The sequence below is a fragment of the Schistocerca serialis genome, chromosome 8 (assembly GCF_023864345.2).
Source record: "Schistocerca serialis cubense isolate TAMUIC-IGC-003099 chromosome 8, iqSchSeri2.2, whole genome shotgun sequence".
Classification (NCBI taxonomy): Eukaryota; Metazoa; Arthropoda; class Insecta; order Orthoptera; family Acrididae; genus Schistocerca; species Schistocerca serialis.
Genome location: NC_064645.1, coordinates 320,474,293 through 320,500,768, shown reverse-complemented (window position 1 = coordinate 320,500,768; position 26,476 = coordinate 320,474,293). Strand labels below are relative to the sequence as shown.

The 26,476-nt window shown below is 44.4% G+C and overlaps 1 protein-coding gene across 1 annotated transcript in view; it reads right to left on the bottom strand.

The window, feature by feature from the left end:
- Window positions 1-393: 393 nt before the first annotated feature.
- The window catches only part of LOC126416188 (histone acetyltransferase KAT7), a 596,712-nt gene continuing 570,629 nt past the window's right edge, over window positions 394-26,476 (bottom strand). The window contains exons 9-11 of the mRNA XM_050083770.1: window positions 21,487-21,633; window positions 9,968-10,074; window positions 394-3,262 (exon numbers count right to left, since the gene is read on the bottom strand). Coding sequence (XP_049939727.1) covers window positions 3,137-3,262; window positions 9,968-10,074; window positions 21,487-21,633 — 380 coding nt within the window. The 3' untranslated portion in view covers window positions 394-3,136. The remainder of the gene's footprint in view (window positions 3,263-9,967; window positions 10,075-21,486; window positions 21,634-26,476) is intronic.

Sequence of the window (26,476 nt, the reverse complement as noted above, 5' to 3'; positions counted from 1 at the left end):
AGTTATCTTGTCCAACTGTGTTTACCAAAAACTGGTCATCTAGGTATAGTCAAGAATATTCCATGCACTGGGTTTCTACATGTGAGATTTGAAGTTGAGTGTTTGGTAGTATTGGATAAAGTTTTTCCAAAGAAGTATATTTCTTGCTGTGTCACGTTAGACAAGATTTCCAAGTCACAGATGCATGCCAAACAACATGTAGTAATCCTAGTTTCACGCAGTCTCCAATGGTGATTTTTTTATTTCTCTCTGAGGTCTTGATTACCTTCAGCATTCAAATCCTTATTGCCTTAAATATTTTACATTATGCTACATTATGGAATTAATTTTGTGTTCTTGTAATGGGTTAGGGTAATTGTGTAAGCCGATTTGTGGATAGACAATTCATAAATATAAAGGTCGTACAAGACTGTATCTTTATTAACATTGAGCATACAAACATTTCGCCAACACACTGGACACTTTATTATGGCTAGAATGGTACATGAGGATTCGAAAGTACAAAAGTATCACAACAGATTTTTCTTTTAAAATCACACTTCTTAAACCTTGTGTAAGTAAGTTTACTCTAGAATTTGAAGAACATAATTTTGCAAGGAAGTTAATAATAAACAGTTTCCAATAACATTTCAATAGAGATTCCACATGTCTGAAACAGTATCTTTAACAACAGTTACATGAATAACAATTTTATCACAGAACTTAATGTTTCAGACATTCACATTTTCCTTAATGGGAGATAAAATTTACTCTTTTTCTCAGTCGTTCTTCCTTCAATTACATTTATTTTGGTCACAGATGATTTGAAACAAACAGAAGAACGCATAGCTCCCAATCCATTTCTGGAGGTCGCTATCCGCAAAGAAAACCACACTCCCAGTGAATGCTTCACGTTCCAAAATTCACATTGAATAGCTGTTTAAAGTTTGTACAGGTTTAAATATAGATATGTCGAAAAATCACGATCGAGAAATCTTTAAATGTATGTCTGTATTTAACATCTCGTGTACAAAAGCAGTGGTTATGAGAAAACAGTTGATGGGACTTTTTTGAAGAAAAGAATACGAGGTCCTCCATTATTTACTTCTCCAAATTAATTGTAAATGGTTTGGGTATTCCAATTATTCCCTTCCTAACCCCTCACCGAAAACTGATGAATTGTCATTTGTAGTTAGTGCTGCTTTCGGTTTGGGAAGTATTAAACAATAATATACTAAAAAGACATTCAGCTAGTCCGATATTTAAAAGTGGCTATACTAATCCGAAAAATAACATAGGCTGTATATTTCGCTCTCCGCTGTGAGTTTTTTTTTCGCCAAAAGCACTTCGTATTGTTCAGTATTCAGCACACCTATGTAAAATAAAAGTACGTGAATTATTCGACGACAAAGCAAATTTGAAATCGCTAGGTGAACAATCACCACCAAGAGGTGCAACGATGCCTTGGTATCAAGGCAACACTGAATGAAATATACGTTGTTTGCTGAAAGTATAAGAGGAGAATATTTGGAACACAGGGCAAGGTCACTGACTCAGCTCTCACTTGTTCTGATTGTCATTTAATAATATATAATTTCTATATAATATTTTACCATTAGATTCACATCCAAAATAATTCCTATGAGGTGTGAGCTATTTCCATTTCTGTTAACACCAACAACAGTTCCCTCACTTGTAGCCAACTGCAAAACTCAACTATTTCAAGAACAGAAAGATCTGAAACACAGCGGAAATTTTCGTAAGGACTGAGGATACAGCACCAAATTTCACAACGACCAACAGGAAATAGGAAAAGATTACTTGCACATAAACTTCTACAGGCATTTCCTTTCGTTCTTTTTTAATCTGAGACACGTTCGAAAACATGATTAACTGAAGAGAGGATGCGAATATGTTGCCTTTGCAACGCCGTACATGAATTTTGAGGATTGAAAATATTAATGCAAAGCAAGTTGTTGCCGATAGTAAAAAGTTGTGAAAAACCAAGTCTACTTCTATTTATTGCTAAGGTCAAACTGAATCAGCAATCATATTGTGCCTTATGTCTACATAATATTTCACGGTTTATGTATCATTTTGTGATATTTTGTCAATTAAGTTCTTACGCGTCCACAGAGACATACATTTTTGTGTCCTTTAATACTTTATATAGCTTACATGAATTACTGACTACAGTTGTATGATCGTCAATGAGTTGCGTGACAAGATTATTTTTTGTAATGCGTAATTTACGATACATTTGTTGGAGATTGTACATATAATGCGTAATATATGTACGGAAATGACGTGAAAAACAGAACACCTCGACCCGCGAAGTATGAGAGATGGAATTACGTCTCGTTACAAAAGTACAGTAACTTGTCTGTGGGATACAATCTTTTCATCCTCGCATACTGTTTTTGCGCTGAAGACGGGGGTTTGTCATAACTAAATTTAATACCTGTACAAAACCACCAATCACGTTAATGGATAGAGAGCATTTTACATTAAAGAAATGATATGAAACACTTTGAAGGGAATCGTGAAAAAAGAATCTGTGGTAGCCACTTCCGTTAAGAAAACTAATCTAGAAATAAATATTTTGTTTGTACTGTGCAGAAGTAGCTACACATATTTTGTAACTAATTTTCGACGAAGCATCGGGGGAAGAAGAGACCTTTCATGCGTTTCAGGCCACGAGTCAGACGTCTCCACATACAAATTTTGAGTATTTGCTGCGAAGACGCATATTTTAAAATTTTAGCTTCAGTACGATCTGTTTCCAAGTTGTGTAGTTAGGCTTCACGAAGTCTGAAGCCCAGTCGTCTGTGGTTTCAAACATCACCATTTCGGTGTCACTCGAAATAAAATTATTATTTTTTACATGGCCTTCTTGTTGGGGTAGTTCAGGAAAGGCCACATTATATTAGATTCATTTTTTGGTGATTTTGAAGCAACTAATATAGTCTTCTTCTCAGAGACGGTGTCTCCGAACGAAGGAGGTTAAGATGGGAAGACGGGTTGCCGCGGTGAAAGAGTAAGCATTCACTGGGAGAGCAGCCGACGTCGCAGTGTGTGGCCGGAGCTACTTGCACAGCTCGCTGGTGGGGGCGGCGTCGGGGGCGGAGGCGGCGGCGGCCCCCGCAGCGGCGGAGTATCAGGTGGCGCCGGCCGGCTGCGCGGGGCCGGCCGCGAACGGCGTCCACTTCAGGCACTCGCGGTCCAGCTGGCGGTGCGCGCCGCCGCGGCGCTTCGTGCGCTCCACGTACTCGTCGATCACGTCCTGCAACGAGAACCGGCCTGGTTACTGCCGCCTGTGCACATGTGTGTGTGGGAGGGAGAGGTGGAGAGGGAGAAGGAGGAAGGGACAGAGGGAAGGAGAGAGGGCAGGGGGACGACAGGGGGAGAAGAAGCGAGAGGGCAAAAGGGAGCAAGAGGGGAGGAAGAGTGTGAGAGGGAAGAGGAGTGTGAGGGGGTGTGTGAGGATTTGTGGAGTGAGAGGTGGACAGTTAAGTAGTAGTAGTAGTAGTAGTAGTAGAGGGTATTTTGGGCGCACGACAGCAAGGTCTTCAGCGCCCGCTCAGTAACAGATTGAGACGGGTGTCAAGAAAATACTCAGAACAGTAAGACAAAACAGAACGTAAAACACAGGTAAAAAGTATGAGATTTACACTCTGCAGCGGAGTGTGCGCTGATATGAAACTTACTGGCAGATTAAAACTGTGTGCCGCACAGAGACTTGAACTCGGGACCTTTGCCTTTTGTGGGCAAATGCTCTACCATCTGAGCTACCCAAGCACGACTCACGCCCCGTCCTCACAGCTTTAATTCCGCCAGTACCTCGTCTCCTAGCTTCCAAACTTCACAGAAGCTCTCCTGCGAACCTTGCGGAAGTAGCACTCCTGGAAGAAAGGATATTGCGGAGACATGGCTTAGCCACAGCCTGGGGGATGTTTGCAGAATGAGATTTTCACTCGGAGTGTGCGCTGATATGAAACTTCCTGCAAGATTAAAACTGTGTGCCGGACCGAGACTCGAACTCGGGACCTATGCCTTTTGCGGGCAAGTGCTCTACCAAGGAGACCCTCTGTGAAGTTTGGAAGGTAGGAGACGAGGTACCGGCGGAATTAAAGCTGTGAGGACGGGGCGTGAGTCGTGCTTGGGTAGCTCAGTTGGTAGAGCAATTGCCCACGAAAGGCAAAGGTCCTGAGTTCGAGTCTCGGTCCAGCACACAGTTTTAATATGCCAAGAAGTTTCACAGATAACAAGGTTTGAAAAATATGTGCCTACCCACACCGAAGCGTGGGACGAAGCATGTTGTCAGCAGTAAAACATGCCTCTGAGCACTATGGGACTTAACGTCTGTGGTCTTCAGTCCCCTAGAGCTTAGAACTACTTAAACCTACCTAACCTAAGGACATCACACACATCCATGCCCGAAGTAAAACATGGACAACACAGGAAGAAAGTGGTAGAGGGAGCTAAAACAATATAGCAGATGGAAGTGGTTGGCTCACCACAAGGAAAAAGGGGAGGAGCCTGTCACTCTGCAATACACTCAAACCTCCAGCCTAAAAGTTTAGGCCAGAGTCCAGACACATCACAAAACTTGAAAACCCTAGACAGTGAAGTGAGAGGGCAGTGATACGGATAACGGCAATGGGGAGGTGAGAGCCGAATGGGGAGGTGAGAGGGCAATGGGGAGATGAGGAGTGGGAAATGGGGAGTGAGAGGGGAAAGGGAGAGCGGAAGAAGAGTGAAATTGGGTGGCTGGACGAATAATAGGAGGAGGGAGAGAAATATATTTATAGGGGGAGAGAGGTGAGATGAGAAAGAGAAGAAAGAGAAGAAAGAGAGAGAGAGAGAGAGAGAGAGAGAGAGAGAGAGAAGTAGGGTGGACAGATGGGAGAGATACTGTAAAGAAATTAAGTTACGTACAGACTTGCGAGTAACACGTGCATCTGAGATAGAGGTGATGCATGAAACTAAAAAGAAAATACCTTGCGGTTGAAGTGAAAAGCGTGAGAATACTAGACGTGGAGCTCCTTTGCCCTTACGAGCGACTAGAAACGCTCTAGGGGAAAACCGAAGCGGCGAGTCTCGCCCGCGTATTCTGTACGAGACGTTGCTCGCCAGTGAGTTGTTGTCCTAACTGGTAAATCCGACAGATGGTGACGCGCGCCGAACTGATCGAGAGCAATGTGCTCAAGAGCAGCTCATGAAGCGCTCGGCTCACGCGTTTGTAGGCACCTTTTAGTATAAACCACCATAGATTTCGAATCATTTGTATTCTACTGAGCCACCTAACATTTACAAGCTATTCGAAGCTCGTAAACTATAAAAGGCACTGTCGCTTTCAAAAAATTATAACAGGACACACGACTGAAAACTACGATAAGGGATGCAGTAACAATTTTCCTCACAGTGTAACGTTGATTAAGCAACGCATGTCGATTTCTGGAATATCAAATACGTCTCTTTCAACTGTTGCATGCTCACGGATAGTGGAAATTTTTTCTGAAGAAAACCTATCAAAACAGTAGACCGATGGTTCCGAAATGAATTTTTCACTCTGCAACGAAATGTTATGAAATGTAACTTCGTTAAAGATTGACGCTGTGTGCAGAAACCTGGAATTTCACGGATAATGTTCTTAGTGGATCCGCAGGGGGCTCCCGTCTTGGGAGTATGTGGGTGGCAACCACACGGGCCCTTAGCTAAGCCTGGCATTACTTCCACTTACTTGTGTCAGGCTTCTCCTGTTTCCTTTCCTATCCGGCCCCCCTCGGCCAACTCTTGGTTTCTTCGACCCCAACGGTATTAGGTTTCCGAGGCCCAAGGGTGTCTTTCACTTTCCTCTCTAGTATCTATTATCTACCCTTCGACCTAACGGCGAAGCGAGCGGTAGAAGAATCTTATAACCCAGGTTCTCAAAGATCGTGGAGGCGGAAGAGGTCATGCCAGACGAACTGGCTGTAAAGGCGCCGCTCAGTCATCATTGAGCTCGCGGCAGTTCGTTGCAGTTCTGGTACCTGAAGTCACATGTCACATACATATGTGCCGTGATGAATTGTTCCAGAATTATAGTGTGTGGGTCACTTCCTCGCAAGCTGTAATCCACCTTAAAGAAATTCACGCAAATGGCAATTTCTCCTGTCATTTTCTCTAAAGACCAATGGCGATGGGATAAGGACGATGGTAGCAGGCTCCGAGTGAGGCTGGAAGCTACTAGTCTGGACCTGCACACTGGCGGCAGGTGTGTGATGGTCGCCTTCCTGAGAACCCGTGTGACTACTCGGGAATCCGGTCCTGCATCTGCGACTGGGCAGGCCTATTTAGGATGACCGTTGCCCACCCTGAATGGGGAAGGCCCTAGAAAATGTGGGCTAAACATCGGAAGTCACACTTGAACCGGGCTGGGAATCCGCACCCAGTAGGTCACTCCTTATACTGCGGACGTAAACAAAAGAAGAATGAAATGATTATGACAATAGGGACATGGAATGTCAGGATCCTCCTGGACGTGAACAATTACAGATCAGAGAGAAGAACCGCTCTTATCACCCAAGAACTAGCCCGTCTAGATATAGACATAGCTGCCTTGAGTGAGACAAGACTCTCAGGTGAGGGACACATTAGTGAGGTACGTTCAGGGTACACCATCTTCTGGAAGGGAAAGGATGCAGGAGAACCACGCATCCATGGTGCAGGATTTGCCGTAAAAACGAAAATAGTGAAAGATCTTCGACTTACACCTGTCTCAATTAATGAGAGACTGATGACTCTTAGAGTACCCATTGGTTCAGACAGATTCATCACCTTCGTCTCTGCATATGCTCCTACTTTAGACAGTGATGAAGACACAAAGAATCAGTTCTACCACCAACTGAACAGTACTCTCTCTAAAATACCCATTCAAGATAAATTAATTTTACTTGGTGATTTCAATGCCAGAGTGGGAAGGGACAACCGTTTTTGGAGAGATGTCATGGGTAAACAAGGGGTGGGAAACTGCAATGCAAATGGGTTGCTACTTCTTGGTCTATGTGCTGAGCACGAGCTTTTCATCTCCAATACCCAATTCCGTTTGCGTAACCGCTATAAGACCACATGGATGCACCCACGCTCCAAACATTGGCATCTTATAGACTACGTTATTACGCGACAGCGTGACAAGAAAGACATTCTCATCACAAAAGCAGCACTAAACATCGATGAGTGCTGGACGGACCATAGACTTTTAGTCAGCCGTTTGAGAGTACCAAAGTATCGCAAGCCACGATCCCACTTTTCAAACCCACCACGCGGAAAATTCAACATAAGCAACCTGAACAACAAAAACGTTCGCTCACACTTCCAAGACATACTGTCTGAACAACTTAACAGAGCTCCAGCAACCACAGATGACGTCGAACAAGAATGGACCACATTAAAGAACATCATCAAAGAAACTGCTGAGAATGTTGTTGGTTGTAGTGCACGGAAAAGAAGTGACTGGTTCGATGACAACCACGGAGAAATCCAAGCCATCATCAATGCAAAGCGGGATGCTTACCTATCCCTTGCTCAAGATCCGTCCTGCGCAGAAAAGAAAGCACACTTTCAAGAACTCAAGCAGAAATGTCAAAGTGAAATACGAGTAATCAAGAACAAATGGTGGCAACAGAAAGCCACAGAACTCCAAAATCTTTCTGATGCAAGGAACCTGCGTGGCTTTTACGCTGGTATTAAAGAGCTGTATGGACCTATCCGCTCCTCATCAGGAGCACTGAAAGCTGCTGACAACTCCACCATTCTTACTGAAAGTCAGGACATCTTAAATCGTTGGAAAGAGCACTTCAGCTCACTGTTAAACAGCCCTTCTACTGCCGCTGGAGATTTTCTCAAAAATGTCCCACAGCACCCTCCAAAACCCTGGCTGGCTGATCCTCCAACTTTTCAAGAATTTTGCAAGGCACTCAAGAGTGTGAAACCTAGGAAGGCTCCTGGACCTGACAGCATCCCGATGGAGCTTATTGAGGGTGGCGGCTTGCCTCTAAAAACTAGACTCTTCTCACTTATTATATTAATGTGGGAAACCCGCAAGGTACCAGCTGACTTGAAGAACTCCACAATTGTCACCATCTTCAAAAAGGGCGACAGAAGCGTCTGTGGTAACTACCGGGGAATATCTCTACTCTCTGTCACTGGAAAAAAAATTGCAAGAATCCTTTTAAATCGCCTCCAGACACTTTCAGAGACTATACTACCTGAGTCTCAATACGGGTTTCGACCTTCAAGAGGGACAATTGGCATGATCTTCTGTGCACGACAACTACAGGAGAAGTGCAGAGAACAGCAAAAGCCTTTACTACTTGTTTTCTACGATCTAGAAAAGGCCTTTGATACAGTTCCCAGAGAAGCCATGTGGATGGTCCTAAAACGCTTCGGCTGCCCCGAACACTTTGTTGACCTGATTGAGGCTCTCCACGTTGATATGACTGGACAGGTCCTCTGCCAGAATGAAATGACTGGTGAATTCCCAATAACAAGTGGGCTTAAACAAGGATGCGTTCTTGCACCTACATTATTTGCATTGTATCTGGCAGCTATGCTTTACGAGACAACCGTAAACAATGCAGGAATAGAACTAAAGTACAGGTTTGATGGAGGATTATTCAACCAGTCCAGACTCCATTCAAAAAGGTTCACCAGTACCACTCGTGTGACAGAGCTGCAGTATGCTGATGACAATGCCTCTCCAGCTCATTCACCTGCAGAGTTGCAGCTGTCAGTTGATTCCTTCAGCAGGGCGTACGAACGATTTGGTCTCTCCATCAATATTCCAAAGACAAAGGTGATGGCGCAGCCAACTCCTGGCTCCTCCGTTCCTGACTTCAGCATATCCATCTATGATACACTGTTGGAACAAGTGGACCATTTCCTCTACCTGGGAAGCGTACTGTCATCCAACTGCTCATCTGGAAAAGATGTGGAGAATAGATTACGTGCTGCATATGTAGCATTTGGTCGTCTTACAAAGCGTGTCTTCCTGAATAAAGACCTAACACTGTACACCAAACTGATGGTGTACAAAGCTGTAGTCATTTCCACCCTGCTATATGGTTGCGAAACCTGGACGTTATATCGCTGCGATCTGAAGAAACTAGAACGCTTCAACCAACAGAAGCTAAGATATATCATGAACCTGAAATGGGATGACTTCATATCCAACACGGCTGTTCTAGAGAAAGCAAAAATGCATAGCATGGAAGCTCTTATCATTGGGCATCAACTCAGATGGGTCGGACATGTCCAGCGGATGAAAAATGACAGACTTCCACGCCAAATGCTGTACAGCGAAGTGAGCACAGGTAAAAGGCCAAGAGGTGCCCCTCTCAAACGTTATAAGGATCAGTACAAGAAAAATCTGAAAAACTTGAACATCGATCCGAGTAACTGGTCCACAATAGCAGAAGACCGAAGTCGCTGGCGCTCAGTTACCTCAAATGCTCTTCAAAACTTTGAGCTGGAACGTCGAAGAATGGAGAATGACAAACGCCAGAGATGTAAACTCCTCCAGGCTCAGCCACGTCCTCCACCTTCCATCAGCTGTAATGTCTGTGGCCGCCTGTTCCACGCTAGGATTGGATTGCTAAGCCATCAACGACACTTCCACGCCTGAATCGTGACAAAGGAAATCTCAGGAGAGAAATGAAAACTCGGATACGAGTATCAGCCGACGACGACGACGACGACGGATCAGCTATATGGCACACGTCACGACCCAACTAAGAACTTCAGTCTCTCGGTACCTCTTTCCTGCTCTGCAAACGCCAGTTTTTTTTTCCTCTCCTGTCGCTGTGTTACAAGTTTTGAAATGACGTTTCTTCTTTACGTTCTTCTGAGAAAGAGATACATGAAACAAGAAAGAAAATATACAAAACGTATTGACAGTAAGAAAATTACGGTGAAGTGAAAGTATGCTAGTATTAGACGCGGAGCTCACCTGTTTCTTGAGGATGATGTGCTTGCCCTTCCAGTACTTCATCATGCCGAGGGCCTGCAGCGTGCTGACGATGTCGTACGAGTTGATGGCCATCTCCTGGCTGATGTCTGCAACACGAGAAAAACGCCGTAACTTGAGATGTGGGACTCCCCTACTTGCCTTCTGATTTCCTACAAGCCTAATTCCATAGTTGAGAGGAATACTGCAACTTATGTTTAGAATAGTTTTTTTCAGATAAGACAGAGAAAAGTAAAACAGCCAAGTAGCATATCGGGAAACTCTAAGTCATTTTGAAAACTAGAGATAAAAGGTTGATTAACAAGCTCCCAGTATCAGTAAGTAGTGGCAGCGACCAACATTAAAAAAAAAAAAAATTCGAGTGAGAGTTGCTTTCTAATTGCTCCGTACAAACGTAATTGTGTATATAGACAGAAATTTTGTGTGGCTCAGTGGCCTGATGGAAGCCTTTGTATTGCAGGCCACTTCAGCAATTTGCACGTGCCTAACCTACACCACTTACAACTCCACTTATTTAACTGGGGAAAGGGAACCTAAAGTTTAACGCGGAATCCAAACGACATGTTCTTTCTGGTAACCCCTCACATCACTGAGACGTTATGGGTAGGTTAAAACGAAGAGTGAAAAATCCATGGTCCGTTCGAGATTCGCGACCCCGATCTCTCGGTTTCCACGCACACGCTTTACCACTATGCCAGGCCACACATGTATACAGGTTTTCTACATCTACATCTACATTTATACTCCGCAAGCCACCCAACGGTGTGTGGCGGAGGGCATTTTACGTGCCACTGTCATTACCTCCCTTTCCCGTTCCAGTCGCGTATGGTTCGCGGGAAGAACGACTGTCTGAAAGCCTCCGTGCGCGCTCTAATCTCTCTAATTTTACATTCGTGATCTCCTCGGGAGGTATAAGTAGGGGGAAGCAATATATTCGATACCTCATCCAGAAACGTACCCTCTCGAAATCTGGCGAGCAAGCTACACCGCGATGCAGAGCGCCTCTCTTGCAGAGTCTGCCACTTGAGTTTGTTAAACATCTCCGTAACGCTATCACGGTTACCAAATAACCCTGTGACGAAACGCGCCGCTTTTCTTTGGATCTTCTCTATCTCCTCCGTCAACCCGATCTGGTACGGATCCCACACTGATGAGCAATACTCAAGTATAGGTCGAACGAGTGTTTTGTAAGCCACCTCCTTTGTTGATGGACTACATTTTCTAAGGACTCTCCCAATGAATATCAACCTGGTACCCGCCTTACCATCAATTAATTTTATATGATCATTCCACTTCAAATCGTTCCGCACGCATACTCCCAGATATTTTACAGAAGTAACTGCTACCAGTGTTTGTTCCGCTATCATATAATCATACAATAAAGGATCCTTCTTTCTATGTATTCGCAATACATTACGTCTATGTCAAGGGTCAGTTGCCACTCCCTGCACCAAGTGCCTATCCGCTGCAGATCTTCCTGCATTTCGCTACAATTTTCTAATGCTGCAACTTCTCTGTATACTACAGCATCATCCGCGAAAAGCCGCATGGAACTTCCGACACTGTCTACTTGATCATTATATATATATTGTAAAAAGCTATGGCCCCATAACACTCCCCTGTGGCACGCCAGAGGTTACTTTAACGTCTGTAGACGTCTCTCCATTGATAACAACATGCTGTGTTCTGTTTGCTAAAAACTCTTCAATCCAGTCACACAGCTGGTCTGATATTCCGTAGGCTCTTACTTTGTTTATCAGGCGACAGTGCGGAACTGTATCGAACGCCTTCCGGAAGTCAAGAAAAATAGCATCTACCTGGGAGCCTGTATCTAATATTTTCTGGGTCTCATGAACAAATAAAGCGAGTTGGGTCTCACACGATCGCTGTTTCCGGAATCCATGTTGATTCCTACATAGTAGATTCTGGGTTTTTTTTATGGGTAAATTACGAATATCAAAATATGTGACATATATATGGTAATATTTTTGACTGCTTTGACTTACGAGCTTAATCTATTTACACCGCCAAGGGACCGTAGACCTCACTACTAGACATAAATTTCACCTTGATTCCTCTACCCGTTCTCAAGGGAAGAAAGTGATCTCTACAAGCAGAAGGACGGACAGACAGAAAGAGGAACAGCAAAGTGATTCTATAAGGGTTTCGTTTCTTACTGACTGAGGTACGGAAACCTTTAAAAAAAAAAAAAAAAAAAATGCTAGGGACATTTTGACACTTGCCGCGTAAAACTGGCTTAATATAGGAGAGCAAATAGTATTGAAGCGTAAAAAAAACCCCTAATTTCTGGAATTAATTTACAAAATCTTCTTTGTTTCAGAATTTAGTGCCTACTGACCGAGTGAGCATTCATTTGTGACGGATGTTTGTGTTACGGTCTTCAGTTCAAAGACCGGTGGACAAAGCTCTTCATGCAAGTCTGCCCTGCGCAAAAAACACCATCTCTGAATAACTGCTGCAACCTCTACCCACGCGAACCTGTTTCTGTAACCACACCTTGGTCTCCCTCTACAACATTTAACCCCTATACTTCCCTCAGCTACAAGCGTGACAATTCCTTGGCGCCTAAGAACGTCCGTTTTAAACGATCCCTTTTTTTAGATAAGTTCTTTCCCCATTTACATTCATTACCTCCTTTTTAGCTATTCGATGTCCGCCCCCGGCAGCTGAGTGGTCAGTGCGACAGAATGTTAATCATAAGGGCCCGGGTTCGATTCCCAGCTGGGTCAGAGATTTTCTCCGCTCAGGGACTGGGTGTTGTGTTGTCCTAATCATCATCATTTCATCCCTATCCACGCGCAAGTCGCCAAAGTGGCGTCAAATCGAAAGACTTGCACCCGGCGAACGGTCTCCCGACGGGAGGCCCTAGTCGCACGACATTGGTTGGTTAGTTATTCGATCTACTCTTCAAATCAACAACATTCTTCTATAGCACCGGATTTCAAAAGCTTCTATTCTCTTCATGTCTGAACTCTTAATCGCCCACGGTCCATCCTGCATTAGGTTATCCTACGCACAAATATCCTCAGAAAATAGTTGGTAACATTTACACTCATATTCGATGTTAATAAATTGCTCTTATTGAGAACAGTTTATTTGCTGCTGCCACTCTGCATTTTATATCCTTTCCGGTTCGTTCATCAGTAGTTATTTTGCTGCGATGTGGCTAGGCAAATCATTTCCTCCAATTGTCATCCATTAAAATTCCACCGTTGGTTGCTGCAAATGGTCCTCGAGTAATCGAACATAACCACTTACAGTCAGTGAGCGGTTCACTTGGACCAAATGATCCATTCCGTTCCATATAAACACAGCCCACACCACAATGGAGCCAACACCAGCTTGCACAGTGCCTTGTTGACAACTTGGGTCCACGGCTTTGTGGGGTCTGTGCCACACTTGAAACCTACCATCAGCTCTTACTAAGTGAAATCGGGACTCATTCGAACAGACCACGATTTTCCAGTAGTCTAGGGTCGAAGCGATACGGTCACAGGGCAAGGAGGAACGCTGTTACCAAAGGCACTCGCGTTGGTCTTCTGCCGCCATAGCCCATTTCCGCCAAATTCCGCCGCGCTGTTCAAATGGACGTTCGTCGTACATCCCAACATTGATTTCTGCGGTTATTTTATGCAGTGTTGCTTGTCTGTTAGCATTGACAATCCTACGCAAACGTTGCTTATCTCGGTTGTTAAGTGAAAGCCATCGGCCACTGCGTAATCCGTGGTGAGAGATAATGCCTAAAATTTGGCATTCTCAGCACACTCTTGACAGTGTGGATCTCGGAATTTTGAACTCCATAACGATTTCTGAAATGGAATGCTTCATGCTTCTAGCTCATACTACCACGCCGCGTTCAAACTCTGTTAAATCCGTCGTGCGGCCATACACGTCAATGACCGGAGTACAAATGACAGATCTGACAATGCACTGACCTTATATACCTTGCGTTCGCGATACTACCTCCATTTGTACATGTAATATCGCTAACCCACGACTTTTGTTTCCTCACTGTACTGTTGTGATCTCTCTCTCTCTCTCTCTCTCTCTCTCTCTCTCTCTCTCTCTCTCTCTCTCTCTCTCTGTGTGTGTGTGTGTGTGTGTGTGTGTGTGTGTGTGTGTGTGTGTGTGTGTATTCCTACAGGATCAAACTGCTGAGGTCATCGGTCTCTAGACTTACACACTACTTGAACTAACTTATGCTAAGAACAATAACAACAACACACAACAACACACACAAGCACGCACACACACACACACACACACACACACACACACACACACACACACACACACATTCTGGAGGGAGGACTCGACCCTCCGGCGGGAGAGGCCGCGCAATCCGTTACATGGCGCCTTAAACCGCGCGGCCACTCCGCGCGGCGGCTCGTGATCGGTCTAGACAGCATTATAGATCTGCACAACTATGCTGTTCCCTACCCACAGCTTTAAAAACTATTCTTACCGGACATAAAGAAGAACATTTTATTGTAAATTTAAATTCATAATTAATATGGATTATAATAGAAATATCCCAAATGTGTTACAACGGCGATTCATCATTTCATATAGTGTTACCAGTAGGATTTTTACAGTATACCATCTCTGTGTGTTCTGTGTTACATTTTCGTCTTGTTTTCACGTCTCACTACACTGTGGTTGTAAGATTTATTTTATGTTCGCATCAGCCCTTTGTTAAGCCTATGTAACTTCGTAGCAGGGTACGACTGAAAGTAATGTCTACCCTGAATCGTCGCAAGAAACTAAAATGCAATCATTTCTAGTGTTGAGACGACGGTCAGGGCACGTTATATATATATATATATTCGGCTTCTCTTTAATATCTGATTTCTGTGGAAGATGCAACTAATCTTTCGCTTCCTCTATTTTATCCCTGCCACCTTTGTGAAACACACTGAATTCAAAAGCCCAGCCAGTTTTCTTGATGTAGGTTCTTTTTTGTTTAATCATCCTTTGCCTTTCCTATGCTCCAGTAACAGTTGTATTAATAAAGGAAATAAATTCCTTAAATGAAACTGTGACCATTATATATTTTCTTTTTCATTAAAGTCAGCTATGTTGGTGTATGTAGTTTCCTTCATCGAGAAATTTCGATTATTACCACCATCAGATCAAAACTTTGAGGCAGTCGTAATAAAATCTACACATAAGAGGATGGTCAGTTTTGTCGTACGGTTACTAAGTTTTATTCTGACAATGGCAGTAGCTCAAACGTCGTAACGCATGAAAACATACTAAGCGATATACAGGGCTGTCCTAGGAAAAAAAAATTCGGCCTGTTTATGGAAATGTGAATTTTTGTTTTTCTTTTCTTGCCCACGCATTTTTCAGCACATTTATACCATCACCAATGGGTTCTTACTGTGTTGACCTCTTAATTGTAAGGGGGCGATCAAAAAGTTTCCGTTTGAGGGCGTTGCTGCGGCGTATATGCAACGTAGCGTAACTCCGATGTAGGCAAGGGATTAGTGTAGCATTTGTGTCTTTCCGACGTAAGTGCGGTAAATGCGGAAACGTGAAATATGTCGATGTCATTACCAAATGCGCCCAAACAGGACCGACGTGCTGTTACTCTCTTCTTGGCTGCCGAAGGCCAAACACCGGTATACATCCATCGGAGAATGGAGAATATGTCTGTAGAGAACTACCGTTGTGGAACGGTACGCCAAGATCGATGCTGCTACATCATGATAACGCACGTGCTCACATGGGAAATATCGTAAAGCAGAAGTTACAGCAACTCAAGTGGGAGACTCTCGAGCACTCGCCCTACAGTCCCGTTCTCTCCCCATGCGATTGTCACGCCTTCGGTCCCTTAAAAAAAGTCTCGAAGGGTGTGCAGGAGGCAGCTATGGACTTCTTCAGGCAGCAGGACACTCTGTTTTACCAATAGGGTATCTTCAACCTGGGATGATTGTCTCAATGCTCATGGCGATTTCGACTCCTTGGAATACAGATTCTGGACTCCACGGCCTTCGAAAGGAAGAAAGGAAACTTTTTGATTTCCCCTTATACTAATTTGTTATGTTTCAAGATTTCATTGCAATAAGAACCTACTGATCATGACACAAATGTGCGGTAACAAGTTTACACACGTAATCTTTTTGATACCTTTAAGAAAACCTTGGCCGGCTGACCCAGTCGTCTTTTTTTCTACAAACTGGACTGCACAGCGGCTGCCCTTTAATGTCGATCATCACAGGATAGCACACAGAAACAAAGTCCCGAGCGACTGGAAAAAAGCGCAGGTGACGCCTGTACATAAGAAGGGTACAAGGACGGATCCTCAAAATTACAGACCAATATCCTTAACAACGGTTTGTTGCAGGATTCTCGAACATATTCTCAGTTCGAATATAATGAAGTTCCTTGAGACAGAGAAGTTGATATCCATGCATCAGCACGGCTTTAGAAAGCATCGCTCCTGCGAAACGCAACTCGCCCTTTTTTCACATGATATCTTACGAACCATAGATGAAGGGTATCGGACGGATGCCATATTTCTTGACTTCCGCAAAGCGTTTGACTTGCTACCCCACTGCAGACTCCTAACTAAGGTACGAGCATATGGGATTGGTTCCCAAGTATGTGAGTGGCTCGAAGACTTCTTAAGTAATAGAACCTAGTACGTTGTACTCGATGGTGAGTGTTCATCGGAGGTGAGGGTATTATCTGGAGTGCCCCAGGGAAGTGTGGTAGGTCCGCTGTTGTTTTCTATCTACATAAATGATCTTTTGGATAGGGTGAATAGCAATGTGGGGCTCTTTGCTGATGATGCTGTGGTGTACGGGAAGGTGTCGTCGTTGAGTGACTGTAGGAGGATACAAGATGACTTGGACAGGATTTGTGATTGGTGTAAAGTATGGCAGCTAACTCTAAATATAGATAAATGTAAATTAATGCAGATGAATAGGAAAAAGAATCCTGTAATATTTGAATACTCCATTAGTTGTGTAGCGCTTGACACAGTCACGTCGATTAAATATTTGGGCGTAACATTGCAGAGCGATATGAAGTGGGGCCCGCATGTAATGGCAGTTGTGGGGAATGCGGATAGTCGTCTTCGGTTCATTGGAAGAATTTTGGGAAGATGTGTTTCATCTGTAAAGGAGACCGCTTATAAAACACTAATACGACCTATTCTTGAGTACTGCTCGAGCGCTTGGGATCCCTATCAGGTCGGATTGAGGGAGGACTTAGAAGCAATTCAGAGGCGGGCTGCTAGATTTGTTACTGGTAGGTTTGATCATCACGCGAGTATTACGGAAATGCTTCAGGAACTCGGGTGGGAGTCTGTAGAGGAAAGGAGGCGTTATTTTCGTGAATCGCTACTGAGGAAATTTAAGAACCAGCATTTGAGGCTGACAGCAGTACAATTTTACTGCCGCCAACTTACATTTCGCGGAAAGACCACAAAGATAAGATAAGAGAGATTAGGGCTCGTACAGAGGCATATAGGCAGTCATTATTCCCTCGTTCTGTTTGGGAGTGGAACAGGGAGAGAAGATGCTAGTTGTGGTACGAGGTTCCCTCCGCCACGCACCGTATGGTTGATTGCGGAGTATGTATGTAGATGTAGAACATCCCGGCAACAGGCGGTAAATGGCGCCGCGCTGTACTGGGAAGCGAAGAATCGCGTGAGTGGAGCGCCTGTCTTCCCAGACGGCAGCGGCCATTCCGCTAAGAGCGTCCGTTCTGTGGAAGGCGAATTTCCGCTGCAGAGCCAAAGCCGGCGAGGTGTCGCGTCCTCCGCGACCCCGTCTTCCGGGCAACGCACTGGCTCGCGGGAACCGGTTCGCCCTGCCGGGCTCGCGGCCTGTAAAAGTATCCGCTGAGGCCGCCGGTTACGCCCTCACGCCCTCCCCACGCCCTTCGTGTCTCGCACTGGCGCTAGACGTTGCACAGTCCTCATTTAGTGGTCCACGAACACCGCGTAGAAGAGGCGTACAGCACCCAGAACGTCTTACGCAGGGAAGATCCCTTCGTGTATCCTAGAAATATTAATGTTGCGTCATGTCTCTTCGCTATAGGATCGGCAATATTGACTCTGCATTTATAAGAAGCAGTCAAATGAAAACCGTACAACCGCCACAGCGAGAGCGTAGAATGTTTCCAGTCAAAAGTAATGACTACACGTGTTAAGGGGGGTAGGATGTCAAACGGGCCGACTTGGAGCAGGAGAGGCACCACAGGACATTTTCATTTGCACTGTCTATACTTTTACAAATAAATTCAAAAAACTTTGTCAGCATGACCAGGAAGGATTCAGAATTCACACTCATAGCAGTAGAAGTTCGAAAACATAACAAAGTAATTTTTTTTACATGTGAAATTTCATAATTTTTTTCACTTACTAATGGCAGCATTTGTTGCTATAGGTACACTTTTCTTCATAGGTAAGAGAGATTCTTCGATGAATTTTGCACAGCATACAAACCATACTTACAGGTGTATGAAACTCTAGAATTTTCCAAATCTATTAAAAACTGTGGTAAAAATTGAGATAATTAACTATAAAATTTGTGTTTTCCTAAACATGAAGTTTAAAATATAACAGCTCATTTGTTTTTTCATAAATTAAATAAATTCTAGAGTTTCATACACCTGTAAGTATGGTATGTATGCTGTGCAAAATTCATCGAAGAATCTCTCTAACTTACAAAGAAAAGTGTACCTACAGCGACAAATGCAGCCATTAGTAAGTGAAAAAAATAATGAAATTTCGCAAGTAAAAAAAATTATTTCGTTATGTTTTCGAACTTCCACTGCAATGAGTGTGAATCCTGAATCCTTCCTGATCATGCTGACAAAGTTTTATGAACTTATTTGTAAAAGTATTGACACTGGAAATTAAAATGTCGTGTGATGCCTCTCCTGCTCCAAGTCGGCCCGTTTGACGTCCTACCCCCTTAAGACACTTATCCCTCTGGGAAACGAGGCGACAAATTTTCTGTTTCGCAGAAAACGGTCGGCAGTGTGTGAGAGGGCGTTATCGTGCAACAGCATGATTCCGTCAGACAGCATTCATGGGCGTTTTGACTTTACAACGCGTCGCAGTTTCTGTGAAATGTCTTCATATTGTTGCGCACTGATTTTGGTTCCACACTCGAGGAACTCTATGAACGGAGGGCCTCTGCCGTTGAAGGAGGTGGTCATCATGAACTTGCTGGTTATTGTGTAAACAGCTTTGTATTTCTTTGGCAGGGAGATGTAGCATGTTCCCACTGTTGGGTTTGCCGTTTGTCCTCGGGGTCGAAATGGCGGCACTACCTAGGGTCAAGAAGAGTTTCTCCTTCGACTGCAAGGACCCTCTATTCGTCGAGTTCCTCCAGTATGAAATAACAATCAGTGAACAATCAGTGAACAGCGCTATTGAAACACTTTGTAGCAACTGCGGCGTACCATAAACTCAAAACGCCCACGAATGATTTCTGCCGGAAAAATCTTGTTGACGATAACGCCCGTCGCCATACTGCCAATTGGATGGAGGCTACGCTTCAACGATTTAGTTGGGAAACGCTGTGACATCCTCCGCACAGCCCTGATCGTTCACCGTGTGATTTTCACATCTTTGGAGAGCTGAAAAAAGACATGCATGGACATCAATTTCAGTCTGACGAGGAAGTGCAACAGTGGGTTCGGTTGTGGACTTGTCAGAGGCCGACCACGTTCTACGAAACAGCAACTGATCGTCTCGTCTCCCACTGGGATGAATATCTGAACGCGTGTGGTGACTACTTTTGAATGGAACCATTCAATCGTCCCATTGTGGCCGATGCTCGGTTCTCATTTGACTACCACTTATATGTGCAACCTATATAAGTCTGCTGGATGTGTAATCACAGTGGGGAATAAAATTTTGCCACAGCCTTTCAAAGGTACAACAGGATTGAAGTAGGGATACCGCTTGTCTCTTACGTTGTTTAGAATACACACCCAGAAAGCCTTAGTCATGCGGAGAACAAAATGTGAAGGATTGGGTATTCAGATAACAAAGGATCAATGTAGGTGCCCACTGTTCTTTCCATATTGTAAGTTAACGGTGCTTGTGAAGAGGACGATACCAGCCTTATGCCAAGAAAATTATTAGAATAATACGATAAATGGGGACTGAAAGTAAATTTTTAACAAGGCAAGTGGAGAAAGTGTAGGAAAAGTAAGAGCAGATTGCCAATACATCATGGTATGTAAGGAATTTAAATATTTGAGTAGCATCATATTGCAAGATTCAATTCCGAATACAGCAAAGAGTGGTCCACGTGAAAACAGCAATCCAGAAGCTAAATCCTATGTTATGGTCTTCCAGGATAAGTTGGAAAGTGAGGAAGATGTTCTATATATCTACTGTAGAGTCTATAACAGCGTAGGGATGCGACTGAAAACAAGTCGAGAGTTGTAGAAACGGACTATTTCAGATCATGTAGAATATCCCGGCAAGACCACGGAAGAAACAGATAGGATAGAAGAACGGCACCGCCTCTGGTATGGGCATTCAATGCGAACAACAGATTTTGACGTACCGCCCTCAAAGAAAAAGGAGAACAGGACGACCGAAAGTTGTCTGGTTCCATGGGGTAAAGGAGGCCATGAGCAAAAGAGAAATGGAGGAGGATGAAGAAGCTTGAGAAGATATAACGCGATGGCGACAGATACTCGTATGTGGAATGCGACGGCAGCTGTAGAAAAACCACAGGAAAAAGACAAAGGTGTTGTCTTAAAATTAACGTGGCCCAAAGTTACTCCTGCACAGAGGGAATAATGGTAAGCAATTTCTGTCTCATCGTCCCAGCGGTAAGCAGATTATTTTAATTTACAGCTTAATTCCGTTATGAAAAAATGCAGTATCACAAACTGTTCAAAGATTTACGAACTTCCAGCATACTGGAATAATTGTAGGCCAGCAGCTTCTTATAACTAGTACAACGAAAAACCAGCCAAAGTTGGAAATTTCATTGTTTCTATTGACTCGATGACGAGTTTTGGACCAGGACCCATTTTCTAATCATCTTAACACAGTCAAAAATGGTATTTCTGAAAATGGAAAAACTATGTCAAAAATGTATGTATGCGCTGGAACTGTGTGTTCGCACATTTTTGTCATGGCTTTTGCAATTTTAGAAATAACATTTTTGACTATGTTACGATGATCTGAACATGGGTTCTGACCCGAAACTAGTGATGGAGTCAATAAAAATAGTGAAATTTCCAACTTTGGCTAGTTCTTCGTTGAACTTTTAACAATTTGTTAACGTACAATGACAGCTCCTGCCAAGTGCCAAACTGCCAGTAAAACTTACAAAATTTTTTTTGCACTTTTAACGTTTCCATTCGAATCACTCTTGTAGTTGTCTATAAAATAAACGACTGACACTACAGTAGTGGCACCAAAGACGACGACTCGGCGCCAGCGCGGCAAGACAGACCGCGATAGCTGGGACTGGTTGCTGGAAACGCCGTACCTTTGATGGAGAGCTCCTTGCCGCCGAAGTTGCAGAGGTACTGCAGCAGGACGTCCTTCCAGTAGCTGCGGTACGAGATCAGGCCCAGGTCGGACAGCGGCTTCTCTGGAGAGCCGATCTTGCCCTCGACGCGCGTCAGAAGGTAGCCTGCGCAAACAACCAATGAGCAAACCCATTAACGTCTCGTTACGATAAATAAACACCCGTTACACTATAACTCAACAGATAATTCCTTGCGTGACGAAATCGACATGCGTAAAAGTCGTTCAGAAGCACTCCAAAGAGTGTATTCTACGACCATTACTTTATATACACTACCGGCCATTAAAATTGCTACACCAAGAAGAAATGCAGATGATAGACGGGTATTCATTGAACAAATGTATACTAGAACTGACATGTGACTACATTACCACGCAATTTGGGTGCATAGATCTGAGAAATCAGTACCCAGAACAACCACCTCTGGCCCTAATAACGGCCTTGATACGCCTGTGCATTGAGTCAAACAGAGCTTGGATGGCGTGTACAGGTACAGCTGCCCATGCAGCTTCAACACGATACTACAGTTCATCAAGAGTAGTGACTGGCGTATTGTGAGGCGACAGTTGCTCGGCCACCATTGAGCAGACGTTTTCAATTGGTGAGAGATCTGGAGAATGTGCTGGGCAGGGCAGCAGTCGAACATTTTCTGTATCCAGAAAGGTCCCTACAGGACCTGCAACATGCGGTTGTGCATTATCCTGCCGAAATGTAGGGTTTCGCAGGGATCGGATGAAGGGTAGAGCCACGGGTCGTAACACATCTGAAATGTAACGTTCACTGTTCAAAGTGCTGTCAATGCGAACAAAAGGTGACCGAGACCTGTACAATGCGACCCCATACCATCATGACGAATACATGTTTCCAATGTGCGTTCACCGCGATTTTGCCAAACACGGATGCGACCATCATGATGCTGTAAACAGAATTTGGATTCATCCGAAAAAATGACGTTTTGCCATTCGTGCACCCAGGTTCGTCGTTGAGTACGCCATCGCAGACGCTCCTGTGATGCAGCGTCAAGGGTAACCGCAGCCATGGTGTCCGAGCTAGTAGTCCATGCTGCTGCAAACGTCGTCGAACTGTTCGTGCAGATGGTTGCTGTCTTGCAAACGTCCCCATCTGTTGACTCAGGGATCGAGACGTGACTGCACGATCCGTTACAGCCAAGCGGATAAGATGCCTGTCATCTCGACTGCTAGTAATACGAGGCCGTTGGGATCCAGCACGACGTTCCGTATTACCCTCCTGAACCCACCGATTCCATATTCTGCCAACAGTCATTGGATCTCGACCAACGCGAGCAGCAATGTCGCTATACGATAAACCACAATCGCGATAGGCTACAATCCAACCTTTATCAAAGTCGGAAACGCGATGGTACGCATTTCTCCTCCTTGCACGAGGCATCACAACAACGTTTCACCAGGCAACGCCGGTCAACTGCTGTTTGTGTATGAGAAATCGGTTGGAAACTTTCCTCTTATCAGCACGTTGTAAGTGTCGCCACCGGCGCCAAGCTTGTGTGAATGCTCTGAAAAGCTAATCATTTGCCTATCACAGCATCTTCTTCCTGTCGGCTAAGTTTCGCGTCTGTAGCACGTCTTCTTCGTGGTGTAGCAATTTCAATGGCCAGTAGTGTATAAATAATCCAGTGAGTAATGTCGGAAACTCTGTGAGGCGCTTCACGAACGATGCTGGTGTATACCGGAGAGCTACAACGCCAGAAGACAGTTGCGCACGATTAGTGTAAAGACTGGAAGTTAACTCTAAACTCAAATAAATATAGTATATCCTGATAAACAGGCGAAGGATCCTATTACTTCTCGATTGCACTATTCATGATAAATCACTGGAAACAGTTGCCCTAAGAATTGTAAAACACTAGGACTAACCGTCAGGTTCGACATAAACTATACAGGTTGTACAAAAATATAGAAACATCGCAAAAAAATGCATCTTTGAACACAGATGCAGATGCTGTCCACGCCTGCAGGTTGCACTGTTGTATTTGACCACAAACGGCACCTGTGCTATATCTTCAATAGATCCCAAGTGTCAGTCGTGGTCACAACGGTGTTCTGCGCAGTTGTCAATGCTTTATGTCGGAGCTAAGTCTGCGACCGTAGCAGCAGCGCGGGTCCGTACTGAAGCGTCTAGAACCGCTTGGCCACAGTGCCCGGCTAAGTGAATTAGAACATGGGCAAATTCGTGTTCGTATGGTGGGTGTTTCCCTAACCAAGGTAGCCAAAGTGTTCGGTGCTTCAAGAGGCACCGTATAGAAAATTTAAACGTTTATACCGCATACAGGGAATGCGGAAAAACGTCATTCGATAAGTCACACCGCGGTGAAAGATTATGTTGAGTAATCTTCATAGACGGTCATTTGAGAGGATTGTGACGAAAAATAAGAGGACGACAGCTGCAAAAGTCACTGAATGTCGCAATCGCGAAAGGGAGCTCCAAAACCGGGAAACTGCAGGGCGAAATGGAACTCCAAAACCACAAATTTTTTATTCAAATGTCCCTAACATGGGCGCCAAAGCCATAAAAACTAGACTTATAGAGCAATAGAAGAAATCCACTCCGTCGGGTGAGTCCTGCATCATACCGTTTTCAACTTCTGGCCGAGTTAACGTCCAATAGTGAAACGTGTCGTGCGTTCGACGATGATTTGGGCAACCGTACAGTGGTATTCCACGGGCCCCAAGGTTACTCTGCAATGTGGCATTACTGCCAAGTATTATGTGACCACTCTGGCTGGTCAGGTCCAGCCCATGGTACAGTGTTTGTTCCCCAGTGTGACGAAAGGACCCCCGTTCACGCAGACTCCATTGTTGAGGACTGGTTCTGGGAGCACAAGGATGACGTGTCGCGTCTCCCGCGACCACCACACTCGCCAGATGTGAAACTTGGGGGTTCTTTTTAGGGAAGGATGTTTTGTGTCCCGCCTGGAAGGCGGCGCGTGGGTCTGCTCCTGTAAACTGAACGGGTAGGCCGAATGTAGGAAGTGAGTAGGAGCAGGTGAGGTACGATTCTCGGTACTGCTCTCAGAAATGCTTTTACTATCTCACAATATTAAATGAATACATAAATTTGCACTGAGGTGCGAAGCCTTAGACCCGTCGTAAGTAGTACATAGTCTCAATGGCACGCGAAGTCTCCCGGCCGTCTGCTCTTGATCAAATGGGCAAAATCTGGAGCGGAGGTCGTAGAGCTCTCCCGCTCCGGCTAGAGCTCGCTGTCGTCGGTGTCTGTCGTAGTGCCAACCTAGTAGAACGCACCTACGATGTGGCACGTAGCTATTGATACCACAGGATGAGTGAACACTATCTACCTATATCATCGTTACCTGGTCCGCCCCTGGTAGCTGAGTGGTCAGCGTGACGGAATGTCAATCCTAAGGGCCCGGGTTCGATTCCCAGCTGGGTCGGAGATTTTCTCCGCTCCGGGACTGGGTGCTGTGTTGTCCTAATCATCATCATTTCATCCCCATCAACGCGCAAGTCACCGAAGTGGCGCCAAATCGAAAGAGTTGCACCAGGCGAACGGTCTACCCGACGGGAGGCCCTAGTCACACGACATTATTATTATCGTTACCTGACCTGGTCTCTATTTTACAGAAAAATGGTATAAGAGTCCCTTGAAAGCCTCACAGAACCCGTGTTTACCCATTTCGAGACGACTGTTTAAAATCCAACGTAATTTCTCCACCGTACTGGTCAAGGAAATATGTTGTTTCTTTTTGTGTTTCCATATTTTTGTCGACCCCTGTAGGATGACCACATAAAACTGGTTGTAGGAAAAGGATAGCGGGTTGAAATACATTGGGAGCATGTCAAGGGTATGCAGTTCATCCACGACAGAAGCATCTTCCGAAATACTCGCTCGATAGTTCTTTAGTATTGCTCCGGTCTGGGTCCCTTACCAGCTTGGATTAAAAGGTGAGATAGAGATCCAGCGAACAGCGGCGTTCATTTAAAAAGCACGAGAGCGTTATGCAGATTCTCTGCAAACTGCTGTGCTGACGCTACAAGAGAGGCAAAGCGCATCTCACAGACGTTTACAGTTAGAATACTGACAGCGTACGTTCCAAGAGAAGTCTTAGCCTGTAGGTCTCACGAAATGTGCATAACGAGAGAATCGGAATAATTAGAGCTCACTCTAAGGCCTCCCAAAATTCGCGAACGAAACAGCGAAGTCCGAAAGTACCCTCAGCCTTACACCGTAAGATAGCATATGACGTTTTAGATGTACATGTAAACATAGACCTATACTGATCAATATCTGATCGTTGCCAACCTTAGCTAACACTGCATCTACAGCTACAAATAGTTTAAGTACACGCAGAGTTACACATCGCTGAAATGTTTTATGCAACAGAGTTTGAAATCATCTCGCTTGTCACCGCGTAAGACGCATTCAATACAGCGTCGTCTGTGAGTTAAAGTTGGCAGCGTGCGGAAAGCAGTCAAACGTAACTGAATCTTAGCTTCCTTTATTCGTACAGGTTCTCGAGGAATAACATTTTCATTGTAGCAGTTACGCATGTCGTTACTCAATTATGTTCTTCTCCAGTCAATTTTAACGTCTGATCCTCGTTTCGAGGAAACGAAACTACTCACAAGCAATCTCTGTGAACAACTACAAACAAATTAGAAACAATTTCGTGCCAACTCTTTACATGATGTGGAGGCTTTTAAAACTCATATAATAATTAAATAACAAAAATCTGTCTACGAGGTCACTATTATATGGAAAAACTTGCACCCGTAAATACACCACAAAGGATGATAAATAGAAATTCATTCCAACCCTTGGCACAAAAACATTGCACTTAAAACACAATAACTCCGTTAATATTTACGGACGGAAAACTAGAATAATTATAGCCTCCCACGCTAAGGCATTAAGTACAGAAGGAAAAGAGTTGTTTAATCGGATCAAG